Here is an 18,457-nt window from a genome sequence, read left to right as displayed (position 1 = left end):
TATTCCTCATTTCCAAATTCAGTTAAAAATTATTTTGTATTGTTTCTCTAAATACCTTTCTTCTGCTCAAACACCTTAAAATATGGATGTTTCCCTGTTGGATTCAATAGACTGGGAGCCTCTTAGTCCGATCCCTGCATTTCTAGGTGACAATGTAGGGACGGGGTTCTCAGCTGCAGTAGGTAGTGGTGACATTTTCCGGGGACTTGGGACTCCTTATTGAGCTTATTCCTTTCTGTGCTCTGGGGAGAGAAGGTCTTTGCATGCTTCTCCTTGGGCCGGGTGTGTTGGGGTGAGCATCTATGGCAATTTCTTTATTCTGTTATTATGACATTTATGTTCAGAGAGTAATGTATTCTTTACATGCAGTTGTATTGAATTGCACTATGCTTCTCTGAATTTCAGCATCTTTAAAGTTTGACGTTCTGGATTTTTTTGTTGGTTTTTGTTTTAAGGTTCCAGTCTGAAAGAGAGAGCGGAGATAGAAACTTTGCAATAGGCTACTACTTGAAAGAAAAAAAGGTTGATTTTTTTTTTTTCTTTTAATCATATTTTCAAGGTTGTGTGTTTTTCATAGTCTTGGCCTGTGAAATTTTTCATTTATTTCAATTGATAATTTACAGTATGGCATAATTTATTCTAATGTTGTATATGTTTTAATACTGTTATGCAAATCGTTTCATCTCATTTGGAAAGGGTGTAAATACTTGCGTAACTTTAATAAAATACGCTTAATCTTATTTCTGTATACTAGTCGTGGTAAAGTAATGTTTTATGTGGCCTAAAGCTCATAATCTATGCAGTACAGCAAATGGCTTTACAAAACTCCTGGGTGCTTTTTACAATGCACTGATTTAAAGTTCCTGAAAGCTGTATTGAAAGAGATTTTAATACCTAGATTATTCTAGGTATTAAAACTGCACAGCATTGTAGTATTTTTAAATGGGAAGTAATTTAATTTTTCTGCTCTTTACATTTAAGTAAATGCTTAGTTTTAAAATCTGACTGGTGTTTCATATGCTGACAAGAATATAGCTTAATTTTTTTTAAGGCGCTCTAAAAGATGCATTTAAAAAAATCATTTAACTAAAGACTCTATTTTTTTCACCAGTGCTTTCCAGAAGGCACGGATATGGTTGCTATACTAGACTTCTATTTCCAGGTAAATGACTCTAATAATTAAAACTGAGATCCATAACACACTTGGAATTGCTATTATAGGCAATAGAAGCTAATCTGTTCATAGATGTGAAGGTTATAATGTCTTGCAGTTAGCAAAAGCTTGTCAGCATTTGTTAAACTCTGTTTTGAAATGGATGATGTACGTTTGATCTATCTAGATTTGTATTTGTTTAAATGATGTGCTCAAGGTGTCTTTATTGCCAATGCAAACTAGCAATAGCCTTTAAAAGACTGGTGGTTCAGAAGTTTAAAATGTATTGTATTACTTGGGTGAATTTGGCAGAAAACTTCTGCTTCTTTGGGTTGCTCCTCTTTATTGTGGAGCGCATTAAACTCCATGTGTAACTAAAATAGTATGTGCATGCTCTGTTGTAAACTCAAGGGTAGTGTTCTAACCACCGTGATTATCCCCTCCTTTTTGGTAGGTGGGTTTTTTTTCTTTGCATTCAGCAACTTATTTGCAACTGTCTCAAAATGAGAACTTGGCGAGTCTGAGGTATTTCCTTGGTAAGGGCTTCCTAATATTAAAACATTCCCAGTTCAGTCAGGGCTGCTGCATTTAGTTTTCAAGAGGCAGAATCTGTGACTGATTCAGCCTGTCTGGGATAGGTTAAAAAAAGTCTAGTTTAGTTCTCAAAAGGAACGTGTTTTTGATTCATGATACTTACCTGTGCAAATTACAAACAGTGAATTTTATCAGAGTTTCATTGTACTGGGGTATGACTGCTATAGTCTTTAAATCAATTGACTGTTTGTAAGCTAAGCTGTATGTAAATTAAACTCAGCTGACCTCATATTAATTGAGATGCAAGCTAATAGTCCAGTCAGTGGCCAGTTGTTGTTACAGAATAAAACTGAGAATTTATTTTAATATAGTCGTTAAACGTGCCTTTAAAATACCTCCTATCCCACTGTCCCAAATCCTGATTCACTTCTGAGTGCAAAGCTAGTCAGAAGTTAAGAAATGCCAAAACTAACTTTGCCTGTGCAATTTTAATTTGGCCTCATAATCATGCATTCTGATCTCCACTTTTATGACCATGTGGCATTCTTTTTTCCCTAGCAAAATCTCTTTTTCCCCTCAGTACTCAGAAAAAAGGGCTCATACAGTGAGCAGTAATTCAAGGTTTTCTTTTTCTCCTCGTTGCACAATGCTTATTTTCCTGCATGCTACTCAGTTTCTACTAAAAAGACTGAATTATTTCTTTTCCCTGTGTTTTCTGTAATGCTCCTTCCTCACTAGCATAATTGGGAACTTAGTGAACAGGAATAAACTTATTTGTGTACTATCTCTCTAAAGTGAGGAAGAATTATTCTCATTTTAGAGAACTGAGGTACATAATGTAAGTTTAAAGTTTGTAGGTGCTTAAATTGAGAACCTAAAAATACTTTTTACAAGTAGGTGGTATTATGTAATACTTCATATGTTTAAAACACAGTTGCCATTTTAGATGCATCTCAGACATTCTCTGGATTTGCAGCTTTAAATGACTGGATTGAGGTGTCTTGAGTTTGGCACTCAGAAAATAAGGATTCTACATAGTAACCACTCATGAAAACTTTGCTTACGTAATTTTATGAAGTAAGACTATTTGGCCAGGGCAAGAGTACAAACATTGATTTGCCTACTTTTCAAAGTAGCATTTCAGCCTCAGGTTGAAACTGTCTTTTGATTTCTGCCTTAAAAAAAAAAGTGACAGCATCACATTTATCACATTTCCTGGTGCATCATCAAAGTACTTGCACTCTGCTGTCTATGAAGCAGGGATTCTGTAAGAAAATACTACATCATATATCCTTAATATATCATAAAGTATATAGAAGAGGAGGCTGAAAGAAAGTTGCATCAGCAGGAAATGCTGGCAGTAAGATTTGTAAGTGCTAGAGTCTGTGGCTTTAAAATGTCCTTTTAATAGACATATGTGGTTTTCTAAAGCTTTAAAAAAAACTCCTCAAACTCAAATTGAGAAAAAGTCATTCTGTGGCTTTACCATTTAAACAGATGCAACATCTTGAGATGGTTTTCGACACCTCTTTCTCTCAAAGGAATGTCAGTGGAGAAAAAAAAATCAAGCTGATAACACTCAGCGTGGAAAAAATTATCCCGAGCTGTTAAGTAGGATTATCAACATTGACACTGGGATCTTGTAGCAGGAAGGTTCAGATAGTACTAATGGATGCTACTAGTGTCATCTGTAACAAATGTTACGCTACAGGCTATGTTATGTAATGTTATTTACGTAGAGACTTATTGTTGTTAAGGCTATAGCTAGCCTTATTGTGCTGTTGAAGCTTCATACTTCTTATAATCTTAATCTCTCTTTCATAAGCTTTGCTCAATAGAAGTAACATGTGAATCAGCAAGTGTGATGGCAGCAACTCTGGCTAATGGTGGCTTTTGCCCAATCACTGGTGAAAGAGTTCTGAGTCCTGAAGCAGTCCGCAATACCCTGAGTTTAATGCACTCCTGTGGCATGTATGACTTTTCAGGGCAGTTTGCCTTCCATGTAAGTAGTCTTCAGTTATTAATTATATCTGGCCAGGAAGATTAATCTGTGCTATTCTATTCCATGTTCCAGTCCCCCCTGCCCCTTCTTCCAGTTCTTGGGTTGTTAAATGAATTACTTAGAAACACAACATATGGGAAAACGTTGTCTAGAACCCATGATGCTGCTTGTATACAATACCATATAGTACTTATTCTACTCTGCTATTTCACATCTGGGCATTCTTTTCATCCTGAAGGATAAATATTGTCCCTTGAGAAAGGCCCTTCATGAGAGTTACATGTTATTAATGCAGATGTAACTGGGACCAGCATAATTGAAGAAATCCTGATTTGGGGGTAGGGGACTGAAGAAACACTTGGCAGACAGTCACTCTGTTTTCATTGACTCAGGCGGTTTTTTAAATTGTCCTCGTAACTTGTAAAAGTGGCTGTCATATGCAGCATATGTACCATGTCTCTGCTATTTTCCAGCAGTACATTTCTTATATGTAAATATTTAGATGTGTACTGCATCTTATTTGTGTTTTCTTTAACTCTTTTCAGTATTTGTCATTGCATGCATGTGAAATTAGTAAAGTTGATGATGATGCTTTGAGCAACCTAAAAGTTGTTGCTTATTGAACTATGGGGATATGTGATATGTTAATTTCTATTTGAAAAAGGCAACATGTTTATCTACAGACTGTAAATAGTTTGTTTGATAACAACACTCCCTTTTTTTTTTAACTTTATATTGTTTTGTACCACTTCATTGTTGTAGACTTTTCATGACATATTGCATGTGTGTGTGCACTACTGCTTTGTTATAATGGATAGATCTGGATTGTCTTTCTTGCTGTACTACTGACTTACTGTGTTATTGAAAGCAAATAACTTAATGATCACATGCCTCAAATCACGATGAACTGTGCTTCAGGTTATCATTTATCTAAAAGGAGATAAATAATAATGCTTTCCCAGCTTGAAGTGCTTTCCAGAACTACATTTTGAAAGTGCTGCATAATAATCTTCAGTAAAATGCTGCAGCATTGTCTTACAGAAGGTAAGAATGTCTGCAGGGGACACTAATTGTCTGATTTTTTCTATAGGTTGGTCTTCCTGCAAAATCTGGAGTTGCTGGTGGGATTCTTCTGGTTGTTCCTAATGTTATGGGCTTGATGTGCTGGTCACCTCCTTTGGACAAGATGGGCAACAGTGTTAAAGGGATTCACTTTTGTCATGTAAGCAGCTTTGCCTGTAACATTTTTTTCTTTTGCAGCTGATGCCTACAGAGCTTCAGTTAGCATTGCTGAGATCTGACTGAATTAGTGATTCTTTGGTCTTCCATACATACCAAGTTTGGTCTGTTCTAAGGGTGAACGTCCTAAAAAAGGAGATAAGTTTGCATTCTCATAATAAATAAGATCCAATTCATTTTGTGAGCATTTAGAAATATTCAGTTTCATCAGTATTTCTGAAACATTGTGGAAACATTTTTGAAAAAGAATACTTCATGATGTAATGATAAACTGATCTTCTCTGTGCCACATCAGAAACTGTAGAACTTTTATAGACTCTTTTTTTCCTCTGTAGTTGTAAAATATACAATTTCCAAAACATTAGCAAAACAATTCTTACTAGTATATACAGATGTAAAACATAAGTGCTAGTATTATTTATTATAATCTCATGTGCACTTAACTATCATATATGCAAAGGATAATGTACATTCTCTGAATATTTGCAGGATCTGGTTTCTCTGTGCAATTTCCATAACTATGATAATTTGAGACACTTTGCGAAGAAGCTTGATCCTCGCAGAGAAGGTGGTGATCAGCGGGTAAGTTAGTATGTATTTTCAGTGAGTATTGTATGTAGATTTCAGATGAAAAATAGAAAGTTCTTCTCTAGATGTAAAACTGCTCAATGACATGTATTGCATCAAAACTTTCCTATAAATTAATTGGTGCACTGTATTAGTGGACACTTACATGGGTGGACCACACTATGACAGGGTTTTATAAAATAGAATTTCATCTTAGATTTGTAATTCTAATCATCTCTTGCAGTTCTTCTCTCTGACTGGAATAAGTATTTGGTATTTGATAGAAGTCACTGTTTTACTATTCTGGTTGCTTTTTAATAAAGACTTGACCAGCTGGTGGCTTAGTCTTTCTGTTCTGTGCTACTGTGCATGAGATGTTTGTTCAGTATTCTTCACAGTGATATCACTGAGACCCCATTTATTGGTGAGAGCTGCACAGGCAGTGACCTCAGGCCTTGTGTTGCTGTAGGCCAGTGCCTAAGGAGTGGTATAAGCAGTCTCTGGGAAAGAGTTGAATCCAGTCCAGCTACATATACAGAAAGACAGCAGGAGTGTGAGGATGCTTGAGATAAGGAGAACCTCTTTGCTTTTATTACCATTAATGTTTTAACTAAGGCGTGGAGACTTTCATAGGAGAAGATGTAGAATCATTTTTAAAGTGCCTTTATTTGCCTGTATGCATCTAAGAATTAACCAATTTGAAGTTTGAACTGTTTATAACTGGAAAACAGAAAATAACAATTTATATGTGAAGAGGTGAAGAAAGATAAAACTTGAGTCTGTTAGCATTGATTGCAAATTTGGATTTTTTCCTTCAAATACACTAATAAATAATGTATGTTGCTTGAACAACTAGCATTCCTTTGGACCAATGGACTATGAAAATCTCCAGCAAGAACTTGCTTTAAAAGAAACAGTATGGAAAAAAGTGTCACCTGAATCAAACGAGGACATCTCCAGAACCGTAGTGTATAGAATGGAAGGTCGGGGAGAGCAAAACTAAAGGAATGGGTTCTAGTTTCATAAAATTCTTCATTTTAAAACCCTCAAGCATCTCTAGATTTAACTCTGATTTGAATACTGTTTGCCTGGTATTTCATTTATATATAAATATTGTATAAATTCTGTATGCTATACCAAAAAGACTGTTGAAGTTTAAAAAGACGCATAAACAACAAAAACCAAAACTGTTAATTGACTTTTGTAGTTACTTAAAGCACGCTTACTTTAAAAAGACGAATTTGAATGCTTTGAGCGATATACCCCTTTTGTGTATATCTGTGTACTTTGTTTATATCTGAGAATTATAAGTAAATTAATTTTAGCACTAAAGATGTGTCCTCTGATCAGGTTCAGAATGTAAAGATACAAGAACTTTAAAATATAAAATAATAGTAAGATCATAAATTCCCAAATAATTGTACATTAAATGGAGATGATAGATTATGAGTTTTGTTATTACTGTATCCTTTTTTAAGACATACATTCAAATTGTGTTGAACAGAAATGGATCCTTCAATTATGCCATGCCATGAAAATGATATATTTTTGATAAGAACTTTAGGAATTATTAATGCTAATGTTTGAATAAAATAGCAAAAATGGTGCCGGGGGAGGAGGGGATTGGGAGGGGGAAGAAGGAAAAAAACAAACAAACAAAAACCTACCTTGTTTGCAAGTTAGTTAATGTAGCAGAAAGATTTTTTTTTTTTACCAAACTATTCTGAGTGTCTCATAGGCCGCTTGTACTGTGAGTTGGTAGTTATGACTCAGACTGCTTTACTCGTAATGCTGTGCTCCACCCTCCAGAGGAATGTAAGCAATTTTAGAGTGGTAACCAACTGAGTAGTGAGCAGGAAATATATTCAAAGTAAAACACTTTGGTCAGGTAGTTAACTGTAAACAGTTTTAACATACTTTTCAGCAGCTAATGTGTGTGCATGTTCATATGTGTATATATATATGAACAAAGGTCTCATACATGAGCAAATTTAAAAGTTATCATTAACTGCTTTTTTTTTTTTTTAATATGATAGTGAATTTGCACCTCTGTCAGCTTGCTAAGAATCAGGACTTTCATTCTTTTACAGGAAACTCACTGCCTCTGTTGCCCCAAAGTATCAAATTATTTAGATTATCTTGGACAGGATATGTGAAATGATATATAAGCTTCAAATAGTTAGGCTCAGTAGGCAATGCTGGGGAAGGGCACAGACTTACTAAATTCTTGACACTTGTAGCTATTTTATGGTTTCTTAATGATGCTAAATTTCTTTAAAAGATCTGTCTACATAAGGTTTTCCCCTTTTTAAGCTTGCAGATAATTTGACATGTTCTCTGCTCCCCTCCTCCCCCAATATACATCATAGAGTCCTAGTTTATAAACTCTGGAATTTTTGCGCAAGTTAGAAGAAATATTTCTTCATCTGTTTTTACCCCCCCCCCCCAAAAAAAAAAAAAAATCCCCCAGCTCACTGAGAGTTCTCATAGGTAATGATAGGCGATTCCTTAGTAAACCTCCCATCCTGACAGCCTCTGCCAATCCCCTTCCCTTTTTAGTTTATCTAAAACTCCAGAATGTTAGTTTGCATGAGGGAAAGGTTATTGCTTTCCAATTCCTCTTTGTGTCCCATCTGGAAGTCTGAATTAAGGAAGATGCATAAAGCAAAGCATATGCTGTCTGCGAATGAAAGCTAGTCTTAATTACTTTGGGTATTGTTAGTCTTGCAAAAACATTTGAAATAATTTATTAATAAATTTAATAAGCTCCAACTTAGTCTCAGATAATCTTCCTCTAGCAATGTATTGTAAATGGATCGGATTTCTGTGTGTGAAGCCTATTATTAAAAAGTTTAGGCAAAACAATACAGAAAATGACTATTCAGTGTATTTGAAGTCCTAGTGGAATGAATAGGTAAATCTGTGGTGCAGATATCAGTAATAAATTGCTGAGTAATAGCTATTTTATGATCTTATCACTGATGTTTAGTGTAGGTTTGTCAGTGCTTATGCTGAAAGTTTAGTGAACTAAGGTAAAGTTTTGAATTACAAAAATTTCTCACCTGTTTGAGGATCTTACAGAAAAGCAGTAGTTAGAGAGACATAGCAAGTATTCAGATCCTGCAAACCTGTGTGTTTACCTGAAAAATGCTCAACTGAAAGAGAGAACATAACGTGCCTGTGCTGCTAATGAAAAGAATTTACAGTAATGAATACATGTTGCTGATTAAATTACTGATTTAATTAAAAAAGGAACATGTATGATGCAGGATTTGCTTGATGTAATTCTAAAGGCATTATTTTCTGAATTTGGCACTGTTTGGAGCTAATCCTAAAAATGTAGTTGAAGATACAGAAATTGTTCCATCTAGTTTCCAACTTTAAAATAAGAAGCTTTACCATATTTATATGTGTAAATTACATATAAAACTTGTGATAGAGGCAAGTCCTGCTTGGGAAGTATAAAATAAAGGAGATAACTAGATCTTAAATGTGCTTAATAAGAATATTTAGGGTACAGCTTGCACAATCTTTACTTTAAGTATATATATATTACAGTTTCGTAATATATGCTTTTGAAGCCTGCCTGGAATTGAAGGCAGCCTCTAGTTAGGAGGGGTTAGGAAAAGACTCCCTTGGACCAGTGACTCGACCTCACCTGCGTTCACAGCATCCTGCTCTGGCCCGACGTGTCTGCGAGTAGCTCCTGCCGGTGGCAGTAGGTGCCGGCGGCCGGGGCCGGATCTGCCGGGCCTGTGTTATGCTGGGTGAGCGGGTCCGAAAGGATGTGGTGAGAGAGGCTAGTCATTGAATGTTTGAAGGTGTTTTCAAGTCTGCAACGGTTTTAGTGTTCACCTGTGCTACAGTAATAGCAATTCTTGATATTCAAGCATTTTAGCTGTGTGTGTGTTTTTTTTTCTTTGTCAGCATCATTAACATTTCATTAGAAATGTAAATGCTTTTTAAAATTTTATTTTAGCATTTGCGTTGTACCTTTTTGCTCAGTTGTTAAGTTACCTGTCTCGTTTTCCATTTTCATTTGCATTGTATGTTATTTATGTATCTTGATTTTCCAGCATGCTTATTTTTGTATTGTTTAATAAATTTATTTTAAGCCGATTTTATTGTATTTTTTTCTCTCAATGGAGAACAGGTTTGTTCAAATGCATTTTTGAGATTGCAGTGAGATAGTGAGCACTTTTAAGCAATGATAAAGTTCTGGAAAAGTATTTGAAATAAACAAGTTTAGTTAAATCAGTCATTGAAAACATTCCCAAGATTTCTCAAACATTTTGTACAGCAATTCTGATTATCTTTCTCTTTGAACTGTTATCTTAAAGTTAAAAGTAAAAACCATAGTAGTAAGACTTTTTCACTGATTTTCCTCCCCCCCCCCAATACTGAAAAATGTAATTGTGCAGTAGTATGTTAATGCCTTTGTGTATGTGTGTGGTTCTGAAGATATTAATCCAGTCATCTGGAAAAAGTGGTTAATGCTTCCAGTGCCAGAATAATAACTGTTGATACTGAGCATTATGAAGTGTAAAGTATAGCTTGTACCAAATCACGTGTAGCAAGGAAGGTATTCCAAATAATACAACTTTGTAATAGCAGCGCTGGGGTCTGAACAATTGTTAGCTGCGTCGGTGTTTCTAAAATCAACAGAAAATTCCTGGCAAGGCGGTAACCCTTTGTCACAGGCTTACTTTTTTCTGTGGCAATTTGTTCAAGATGTTAAATGGCAGACAGATTTACCTGCCAATGATTGAGACGGGAATTTGGAGAATGCCCTAGTGGGGGTGGCCGTAATGATTCATTTAGCTTTTCTGTAGATTGGTTTATAAGCTGCAGTTACTTGTACTATGCTTTTAAAATTAGCTGCTTATTTGTTGTATGTAAAATACCACAGATAAGAACAATTTATGCTCCAAAAGTCAACCAGACAAGGAAAGATAGAAGGGTAGATGTGAAGAGAAGCACAGGTGATTTACTGTAGAATTTTTTTCTTGTTTGGTTTTCACTGTGCATTTCTTGCCAAAGACCATTGGGTGGGTAGAGGACTAAAAAGGGAATGGAGTCAAGTCATGTGTGGGAGTGGGATGTCAAGCTTGATTCGTCCAACTATGTTTGTTATTTTAGAAAAAAAAATTGCTCTTATTTCTCCTGGTCTTGATACATACATGTCATTGATGCACAATAGCTAGAGTGTGAGTAGAGTAGTTAGTTATGAACTTTATCATTTTATATTTAATGTTTTGTTTTTAGTATCCTACACATTGTTTTTATGGGATCTTTTTTTTAAACTGAGTTTAAATATTTTTGTACTTTCCTGTTGTAAAAACAAGGCGGGAATTTAAGGAACAGTTATTCCAGTGAAAAGCTACTAGCCTTTTCGCAATGGAGTTGTTACTGAGGTCACTAAAACCTCACAATTTATGTTCAGTGCAGATTTTGTATGCTCAGGAATTTGAATGTCTCAGATGTCTGTGGTAGTTGCATGAATGACATGATTCTGCGGAGCAGCTTCAGTTGCATAGTAATAATAGTAGTACATGGACCTGTCTAATTACTGAACTGTGGTAGGTGCTTTGCTAATACTTCTTCCTAAAATCCTGAAAAATTAATAGTTTTCCTTTAAAAAAAAAAAAAAAAAGTTGATGATACCGTAAGCAGGTGAAAATCTAACTAAAACTTGCATTTTTTTTTAACCACACTAATATTTTGTCTGTTCCAAACTTCTTGTCCTGTCTAGGTAACACATGAAATAGTGTATGTTATGGCATGTTTCTAAAGATGGGTAGTGCACAGGTCCATCTTGTTTCAGGAATTTAACTCTTGGTGTGTTGATAGTTTGTTGTAGTTTAAATCATAAAAACACTTATTTAAAATCAAGCATATTTTTAGATTTACCATTTGTTCCTTCTAGAGAATTTTGTGTACAAAATAGACATGTCCTGTTTCCTTTTGCTTTTCGTGCAAGTAGAAGTTAATTGTATTAACTTCTAATACTGCTTTATGCAGACTTTTGTCTTCACTTGAATATTTAACCATTTAAAATCTTTTTACAGGACTTAAAGTGGCACAATTCTGCCCATAGGTCAGTTACTTCTGCAAATAACCACTCTGATGCACAGCAAGCCTTACATTGTTAGTGGTTACATCTGATTTTTACAATTTAACTGGACTGACCTAAGCAGAGGTTAGGCTAGAGACTGGCAGAAGTGTGGTGGTGGTGAGTTTTACGCCAGTTTAATTGGCTTAACATAATTTAGGCAATGAAGCTAACCTGAATAATAGTAAGGTTGTTATGGTTAACTGGATCATACAGATTTTAAAAACAGAAGGATGTATTAATGTGTTGGGAGACTAAAACAGACTCAGTTCAGCGCTAAAGCTTACCAGGAAGTGTGTTTCAATGAAGGACAAGGGGAAAAGGAAAGAATTTTAAAAACACTTCTACTCTCCAGAATATTCCAACCAACTGTACTTACACATATTTTATTTAGGCACTGGGCATGCAGGGGACCATATCTGTTCTAAGGTAACACTTTGTGCTTTAACTGCTGCTTTGCTCTGGTTCTCACCTAACTGGCCTGTAGCTGGTACCTTCTGTAGTGCCTTCTGCATATTTCCTTGATATCATTTATGCTTGCAGAAGGCAAAAGGTGTCTTCTGCATATCTTCTTTCCAGACTTCCTCTGAACCCTTTGCCCGATCACCTGCAGCAGATCTTCTTAGGCCAAATGGCAGTGTTACTTTGGAAATTACAGGTAGGCAGTGGTAGTGCTGCTTCTTTCAGAGATCAGTGTACCTTAATTTCATGGCTACGTGGTCAGGCTTAGAATAAATTACGATTTTACTATAGTTGTACTTCTGTTTATCTGTTTGACTTGTGAGATCATGTTTTTCAGTGAAATTGCTTGGATTTGATTCTTATTTTCACATTACTGAATATTATGAGATTTCTAAGTAATCGTTCTAGTAATATGCCTGGCATATTATTTGACTATTAAAAATATACATGTTTCTTAGCTTACATTAATTCCCTTTCTCATTTGTATTATGTGCAGCTATTTAATGATTAGAAATGCTTTTGGTACTCCAAATTTTATGGAAGTAAATAAGAAACCATATTGAAGGATCAGCCTTTTAAAAACAATCAACAGCTATCTGTTACTTTCAACATTGATTTTTCTTTGGAAGGTCCTTTAGTAGCTAAGTGCAATTGTTAAGTGGGGTTTTCTCTTGAGTTCCTGAACAGCTGGTATACAGAATTTAAAGTATTTATATGTTTTGCAAAATTCTTGGGTACTGACATAAAATGGGAATTTATTTTTATACAATATATTTTCTTAAATCAGGACAGTTTTATTCTGCTGGGTGCCATCTTCATAACGCATTTGTATGAAGTGCGGGAGGTTCTAGTGCCTGTAAGCAACGAAGCAACACTATAGGCTTATGGAAAAAAAAAGTTGGAAGGGACCTCTGGTGATCCTCTAGTCCAGCCTCCTGCTCAAAGCAGGTTCTGACATCGAAGCTGGATTGTGTTGCTCAGGGACTGTGCCCATCACATGTTAAATCTCCACGGATGGAGATGCCATAACCTCTCTGGGTAACCTGTTCCAGTGTTTTGCTGAATTTTTTCCTAACATCCAGTTGGAATTTTCCCTTCTTGCAGCTTGTGACAGTGACTCCTGTCTTTTCCACTGTGCATGTGATGAGGGAGCTTACTATCGTGTGGAAATCTGTTGTCCTGTTGGGGAATCCTAGGAGCAGCGTGGGTGAAAACAGCCTTTGGTCAGCAGTTGCTAACGTTTTGCCTCCTGCTGTATATTCTTACTGAATTTAATATTTTTAAAAGACATCATTGAAAGTAAAATGATGGAAGAATTTAAAAACAGAGTAGCCCCTTCATTCTCTGTTAAAACATATGGGCTAAATGCAAACTTGGAGATAAGTTATATGCTGAGGGAAAGCATGTTACTTTTAGGACCTCTTGTGATCAGAGTAATTATTAACAAAACAATGAACTAAGCATACAGAGTTGAGTGATAGGAAGAGATAATCTTGCTTGCTTCCTGTTGATGTGATTCACTAGTCACACTTCTTCCTTGAGGAAGACAACTTTATTGTTTGGTCAGGAATTACTCATTCAAATTTTTTTTTTCTGCTCTTGTAGGCCTGGTTTTGGTTATATGTGTAGCTTTAGGTCTCCGTATGAGAAGTACATTTCTATTTTTATACACTCTTTCTGAAAAGACTTTTCTTTAAGCAATTATATGTTTGGCAAGATTAAATACAACTAATTAAAATGTAATCTCAATCTGAGAATGAACTGTTCTGATCACACGTGCTTTAAAAAAAATAGACTAAAACAGGTGAAAGAAAGGATTAAGAAGTATGAGAAAATGGAGAAGCAAGTCTTATGAGAGGAATTTAAAAAGGCTTGGTGTGCTTTGCCTAATATATTACAGGTTGATGGGGACTAAGATAGTTCTGAGGGTTTGGGGGATAAGACTATGGAGACAGAAGATCTGTTTAAGCTAGTAGATACTCCTGATGCAAGAAAAACAGGTAATGACTAAATAGACTGGAAATTAGAAGGATGTTTCTAAACTATCAGGGACAAGCTTCTGGAAACAACCTTCCTAAAAGAATGGAATGCAAATTCCTGGTGAGATTTCACCTCTTCTGATTTCAGCCTGTAAGAGGTAGTCAAAGTCTCCTACCTGTAAAGTTTAGGTAAGTCTTACTGAGAACATCCTCCTATAGTCTGGAAATAATTCACAACTCAGGGTCTTGTAGTTTGGGTAAACCATCATCCATAAAGTGTGAAGTATCTGCAGGCAGGAAAGCAGGAGCGTTGCTCTGCTCAGTTGTGCAGATTTCTGTCGTAGTCAGTAGGTCCTTGAAAAGGCAGATGTTCTTTTGTCCTCTCTGCTTAATGCCTCACTAAAGCATCAGTCAGCGCTCTGCTTTATTCATTTGATTATCACTGATCCCAGTCCTTTGGTCCCTAAGCTTGCAGTGTTAGTAATGTCTGTATCCACTACTTCAAAGGCACTTGTTTTTCTCCTATATCCAAAGAGTCAACTAGTCAGTATTCATTCCATTCCCCTTGTTAAGATTTTTTTGTATATGTTTTGTATGCTTTTAGTTGCAGAACTGTTTGTGGTGGTTAGTCTGTGAAAGGACCAAACAGGAACTACAGAAATCCATATCATGAAATGGTGAATCTAAGATTCCTGCCATAGATGTCTGCAACAATTATTATTCTACCATTTTGAAAACTTTGGAATTTCCAGTCATCATAATTTACTGGCAAAACATTACTTCACTGCTTACTAATCAATGCTGAAAAACTTTCATGACAGCAGAGAAAGCTTGCCTCCAAGAGAAGCATTTCTCTCCACGTAACTTTGGTGCTTTGAACATGGCAGGAAGATTCGAGTGTTTCCACACAAAATACTGATGGCAAATACATATTGCCTAAAATTGAAAATTTGCCTCATCTTCATCTGCTGACTTGAAGGATGAAAGTCTTTATGCCTGAGGAGAACTGTCTGCGTAGTATTCCTCTATCACGTCACTCGTGGTGGACAACGCAACAGTAACATCTTCTGTCATCAGGACAGGAGGGAGGTCAGATTTTCTATTATTCTCTCTTGTCAGAAAGTCACAGGTCTGTAGAATTGGTTCTTTTATTATAGTTATTCTGATTAATTTTTGCTAATTAGATCTTCAAAAACTTCCCGTAAATCTTAACAGCAAGCAGCTTATGAAGGTGTTCTGAATCCCCTGTCTGTGTGTGAAATCAACTTTTTAGGCCTCAGGTCCAGTGAATGAGAATTGCATCATTTTGTTTCTGATGCTGGCAGTCTTATCGGTAGTTTCCTTAATTCTATTGCCTCCAAAAGTAAAAAGTGTTTCAATTCTTGTATAGGAAGAAATCAGAAATAGCAGGCAAAACTGGATGCTGATCATACTGGTATTCACCTAGCCAAGGCAGTTTTGGTACTCAAATCTCTCTCCTTTTTCCAGCATTCTTACCTTTTGCAATCAACATAATTTTCCCCCAAACAAAGTTCATATTGCAGATACCTTGTGCTTTGCTTCATGCCTAATTACTACTGAATAACATTTGAGATTAGCTGCTCTTCTACCAGACTTGTGTATTTTCCCAAGCATGTGTGTGTTTGGGGAGGGAAGCTGGCTATCTGTCATTACATCAGCATTTAAGCCCTGTTGAAGCTTCTGCATTAGTTATTCAAGACTTCCTGTTACTGTTGGAAAAATTTAGGATTATCTGTGAGCCGTTCAGGGGAATCCATGTCAGCAATATTGGCTCTGTTCATCCTTGTATCTGTTTTTAATATTCTGTACCGTGATTGTGTATATGGAAACCTTAAGGCCTTTGTGCAGGAATTTTCCTCCCACTACAGAATTTTTTTTTCCTACGATCTTAACCTAATGCTAATGGAATTGTTGAGTCTGTCTTTTGAGCTCCTGGTTACATGTTCTTTTTTTCTATGTATCCCTTCAAGCAATCTTCTTTAATGGTAGTGTATCTGCTAGAAAGGGAAGGACACAGCCAATCATTCATGCCCCCTTTCCCCTAAACTTCTACTGTTGTCACACTAAATACCCTCATCCCTAATGACAGTACAAGAAAGGAGAAACTATTCCATACGCCCTGGACATTCTTGTGATATTACTTAACCTTTTCTGGATTAAAAAGAACTTAAATGCTCTCAGCATTTTTGTTGTACACGGGGATTCTACTAAATTTCTGTTCATGTGACCCACTCTCCCATCCTGGAGTCCAAGATCTGGAGTCAGTATTGGTGAAGGACTATAGGGGCGCTGGGTGATTTGGTTCATCTGCCCCCGTTGTGGGAGGCAGCGGGGGGAGTGTGGTAGCCGAGGAGCATTGCTGGCCAGCGTGGTCTGAGCTCACCCCATGGGGTTTGTGCATCTCTGGAGTGGAGTACATGGGCATGGGCTCTCTGAAAGAATCCCTGTTATTGAAGGTAAGTCGATGTTTCATTTAATCTAGCAAATACTTTGATTATTTAAGTCTTTATTCCATTTAATTAAATTAAATAGACTATTTGCAGTTTAAGCACAGTCAGCTTACTAATGCTTTAGAATTAATCAATAGCCAGAAAAATGTCAATAAGCCACTGGAAATTCAGGGTGTTCATTCTCATGAAATAAGCTCTCTGCTTCGGTAACTTACCATCTTCAAGGACGGGTCAGTAATAGTGTCATGTTACTGACTTTCAGGCACATGAGATAAGCCAAATATAGTATGAAATAGACTGTATTAGTTATGGATTCACAGAGAATATTGAAAATAAATTTAGTATTTAAAATTACATTGAAAAGATGTTAGATCTCATTTATTGTTTAAAGATTAGAGAGTGAGTCATCTCAGAGCATGCAGTGGCTGAGTTGGTAGTAGAACTGAGCTTAGTCCTGGCCATGACTCTTGGTTTTGCTCTGTGTGTGCTGGGGGATTTTTTTTTGATTTTTTTTTTGATTTTTTTTTTTTTTTTTTGGACTACTTACGGGACTGAAGGCAGCAGGAGCAGCACTTTTAGTGTTTAGATGAGTCAGCCTGTTCACAGATAGCAGAAATGAGGTGGTTTGAGAGAGAGAGAGACTCTTTCCAGAACTTCATATCTGCTTCATGGTTGTCTTACAAGCAAAAGCTGATATTAGATTTTACTCTGTCTTTCATAGCACTAGATGTGGTTGGGAGAGAAGGTGCCTCCTGCTCACAATTACTGTTTCCTGCATCTTTGTTATGCTTTTAAAACTTCATGTAAAATAGCACAGTAACATATCAAAAAAAGACAATTGGACAAACAGGTGTGGTATTGTGCTAGTTTATAGCGAATATCATTTTTGTAGATGTTCTTCAAAATCTAGATTACTTTAAAGTATTCTGATGAACGAAGGATTTCAGTTAGAGGTGGGCAAAGAAAATTTATTGTAAAATATAATATTGATACTCTGATTTGCAAATTCAGGTACTACAACTAGTACTTTTGCTTTTTTTTTTTTTTTTTTAAAAAAACAACCTATCTGAAAGGTTTGAAACTGGAAGAAATGTAAATGCTACAAATCCATTCAATGCTAATAGATCAGCAGGTAGGGAAAGAGGGGAACTATTTCTAATCAGACCTCACCTGGAAGAAGCCCACCCCTTTTCTTTTGTGACTTCAGCCTATACACTTTTGAGTAAAGGAAGCTGGTTTCCTTGGGTTGAAGGAAGGGGTTTATGGTTTGTTTGTTTGATTTCCCCCCCCCCCCCAGTGGCCAGAGAAATCCGCTCTGTGTATGTTTAGTTTGATTAGATGTTTTCTATATTCAGCGATGTGCGCAGCTACAGTGACAGCTACTAAGACTAAGCTATCGGTGCAAGCTTGTTTATATCTCACTTGCTGTGTCTGAATTGAACCATGTCAAAACTCTTCACTCTGTTTTCAAACTTTAAAAAAGACAATTTTAGGACCATAAAGTGTTTTCTCGGTACCTACTCTTTATTTTAAAAATGTAGAAATCAGAAGAGAGTGAGTTGTTTTATTCTAAAAGACTGAATTTTGATTTGAAACAATAATCTCAAAAGTTGAATTTCAATTAAAAAACATTTGAAAGCTTACTATGATTTTGACCAACTCGGTTGTTTTTCTAAATTTTGTATCAAAACCCCAAACCTCTCAGGTTTGCTTAAATTCTTCTTTCATGCTGAGTTGATTTATTTGCCAGCAAACAGTAAAACCTGTCTCATGCCTTTTCCCACCTTCCTTCTGTCTCTCGCCGAAATGCTGCCTCAGGTCGAGGCGAGAGAGGCAGCGGCGGCAGCAGCCCTCGCCCTGCAGGGCCTCGTGCTCTCGTTCGTTGTGATACGATTATTTGCTGACTGCGAGCTGATCTGGGCTTCATTTCCCATAGCG

General features: G+C 36.3%; 1 protein-coding gene across 3 annotated transcripts in view; it reads left to right on the top strand.

Annotated features, from left to right (window-relative positions):
• GLS (glutaminase) overlaps positions 1-18,457 on the top strand; it is a 67,813-nt gene that overhangs the window by 35,109 nt on the left and 14,247 nt on the right. For 2 of the 3 annotated variants that reach the window (XM_067298939.1, XM_067298938.1), the window contains exons 10-14: positions 456-522; positions 1,112-1,162; positions 3,513-3,689; positions 4,780-4,911; positions 5,418-5,510. In XM_067298939.1, the coding sequence (XP_067155040.1) occupies positions 456-522; positions 1,112-1,162; positions 3,513-3,689; positions 4,780-4,911; positions 5,418-5,510 (520 nt within the window). Of the gene's footprint in view, positions 1-455; positions 523-1,111; positions 1,163-3,512; positions 3,690-4,779; positions 4,912-5,417; positions 5,511-6,351; positions 6,759-18,457 lie in introns of those variants that run through there. The other variant, XM_067298937.1, reaches the window with a different exon arrangement.

This window comes from Apteryx mantelli, chromosome 6 (genome assembly GCF_036417845.1).
Source record: "Apteryx mantelli isolate bAptMan1 chromosome 6, bAptMan1.hap1, whole genome shotgun sequence".
Lineage (NCBI taxonomy): Eukaryota > Metazoa > Chordata > Aves > Apterygiformes > Apterygidae > Apteryx > Apteryx mantelli.
The sequence above is the reverse complement of the archived record's forward strand: the minus strand, read 5'-3'. Positions and strand labels throughout refer to the sequence as shown.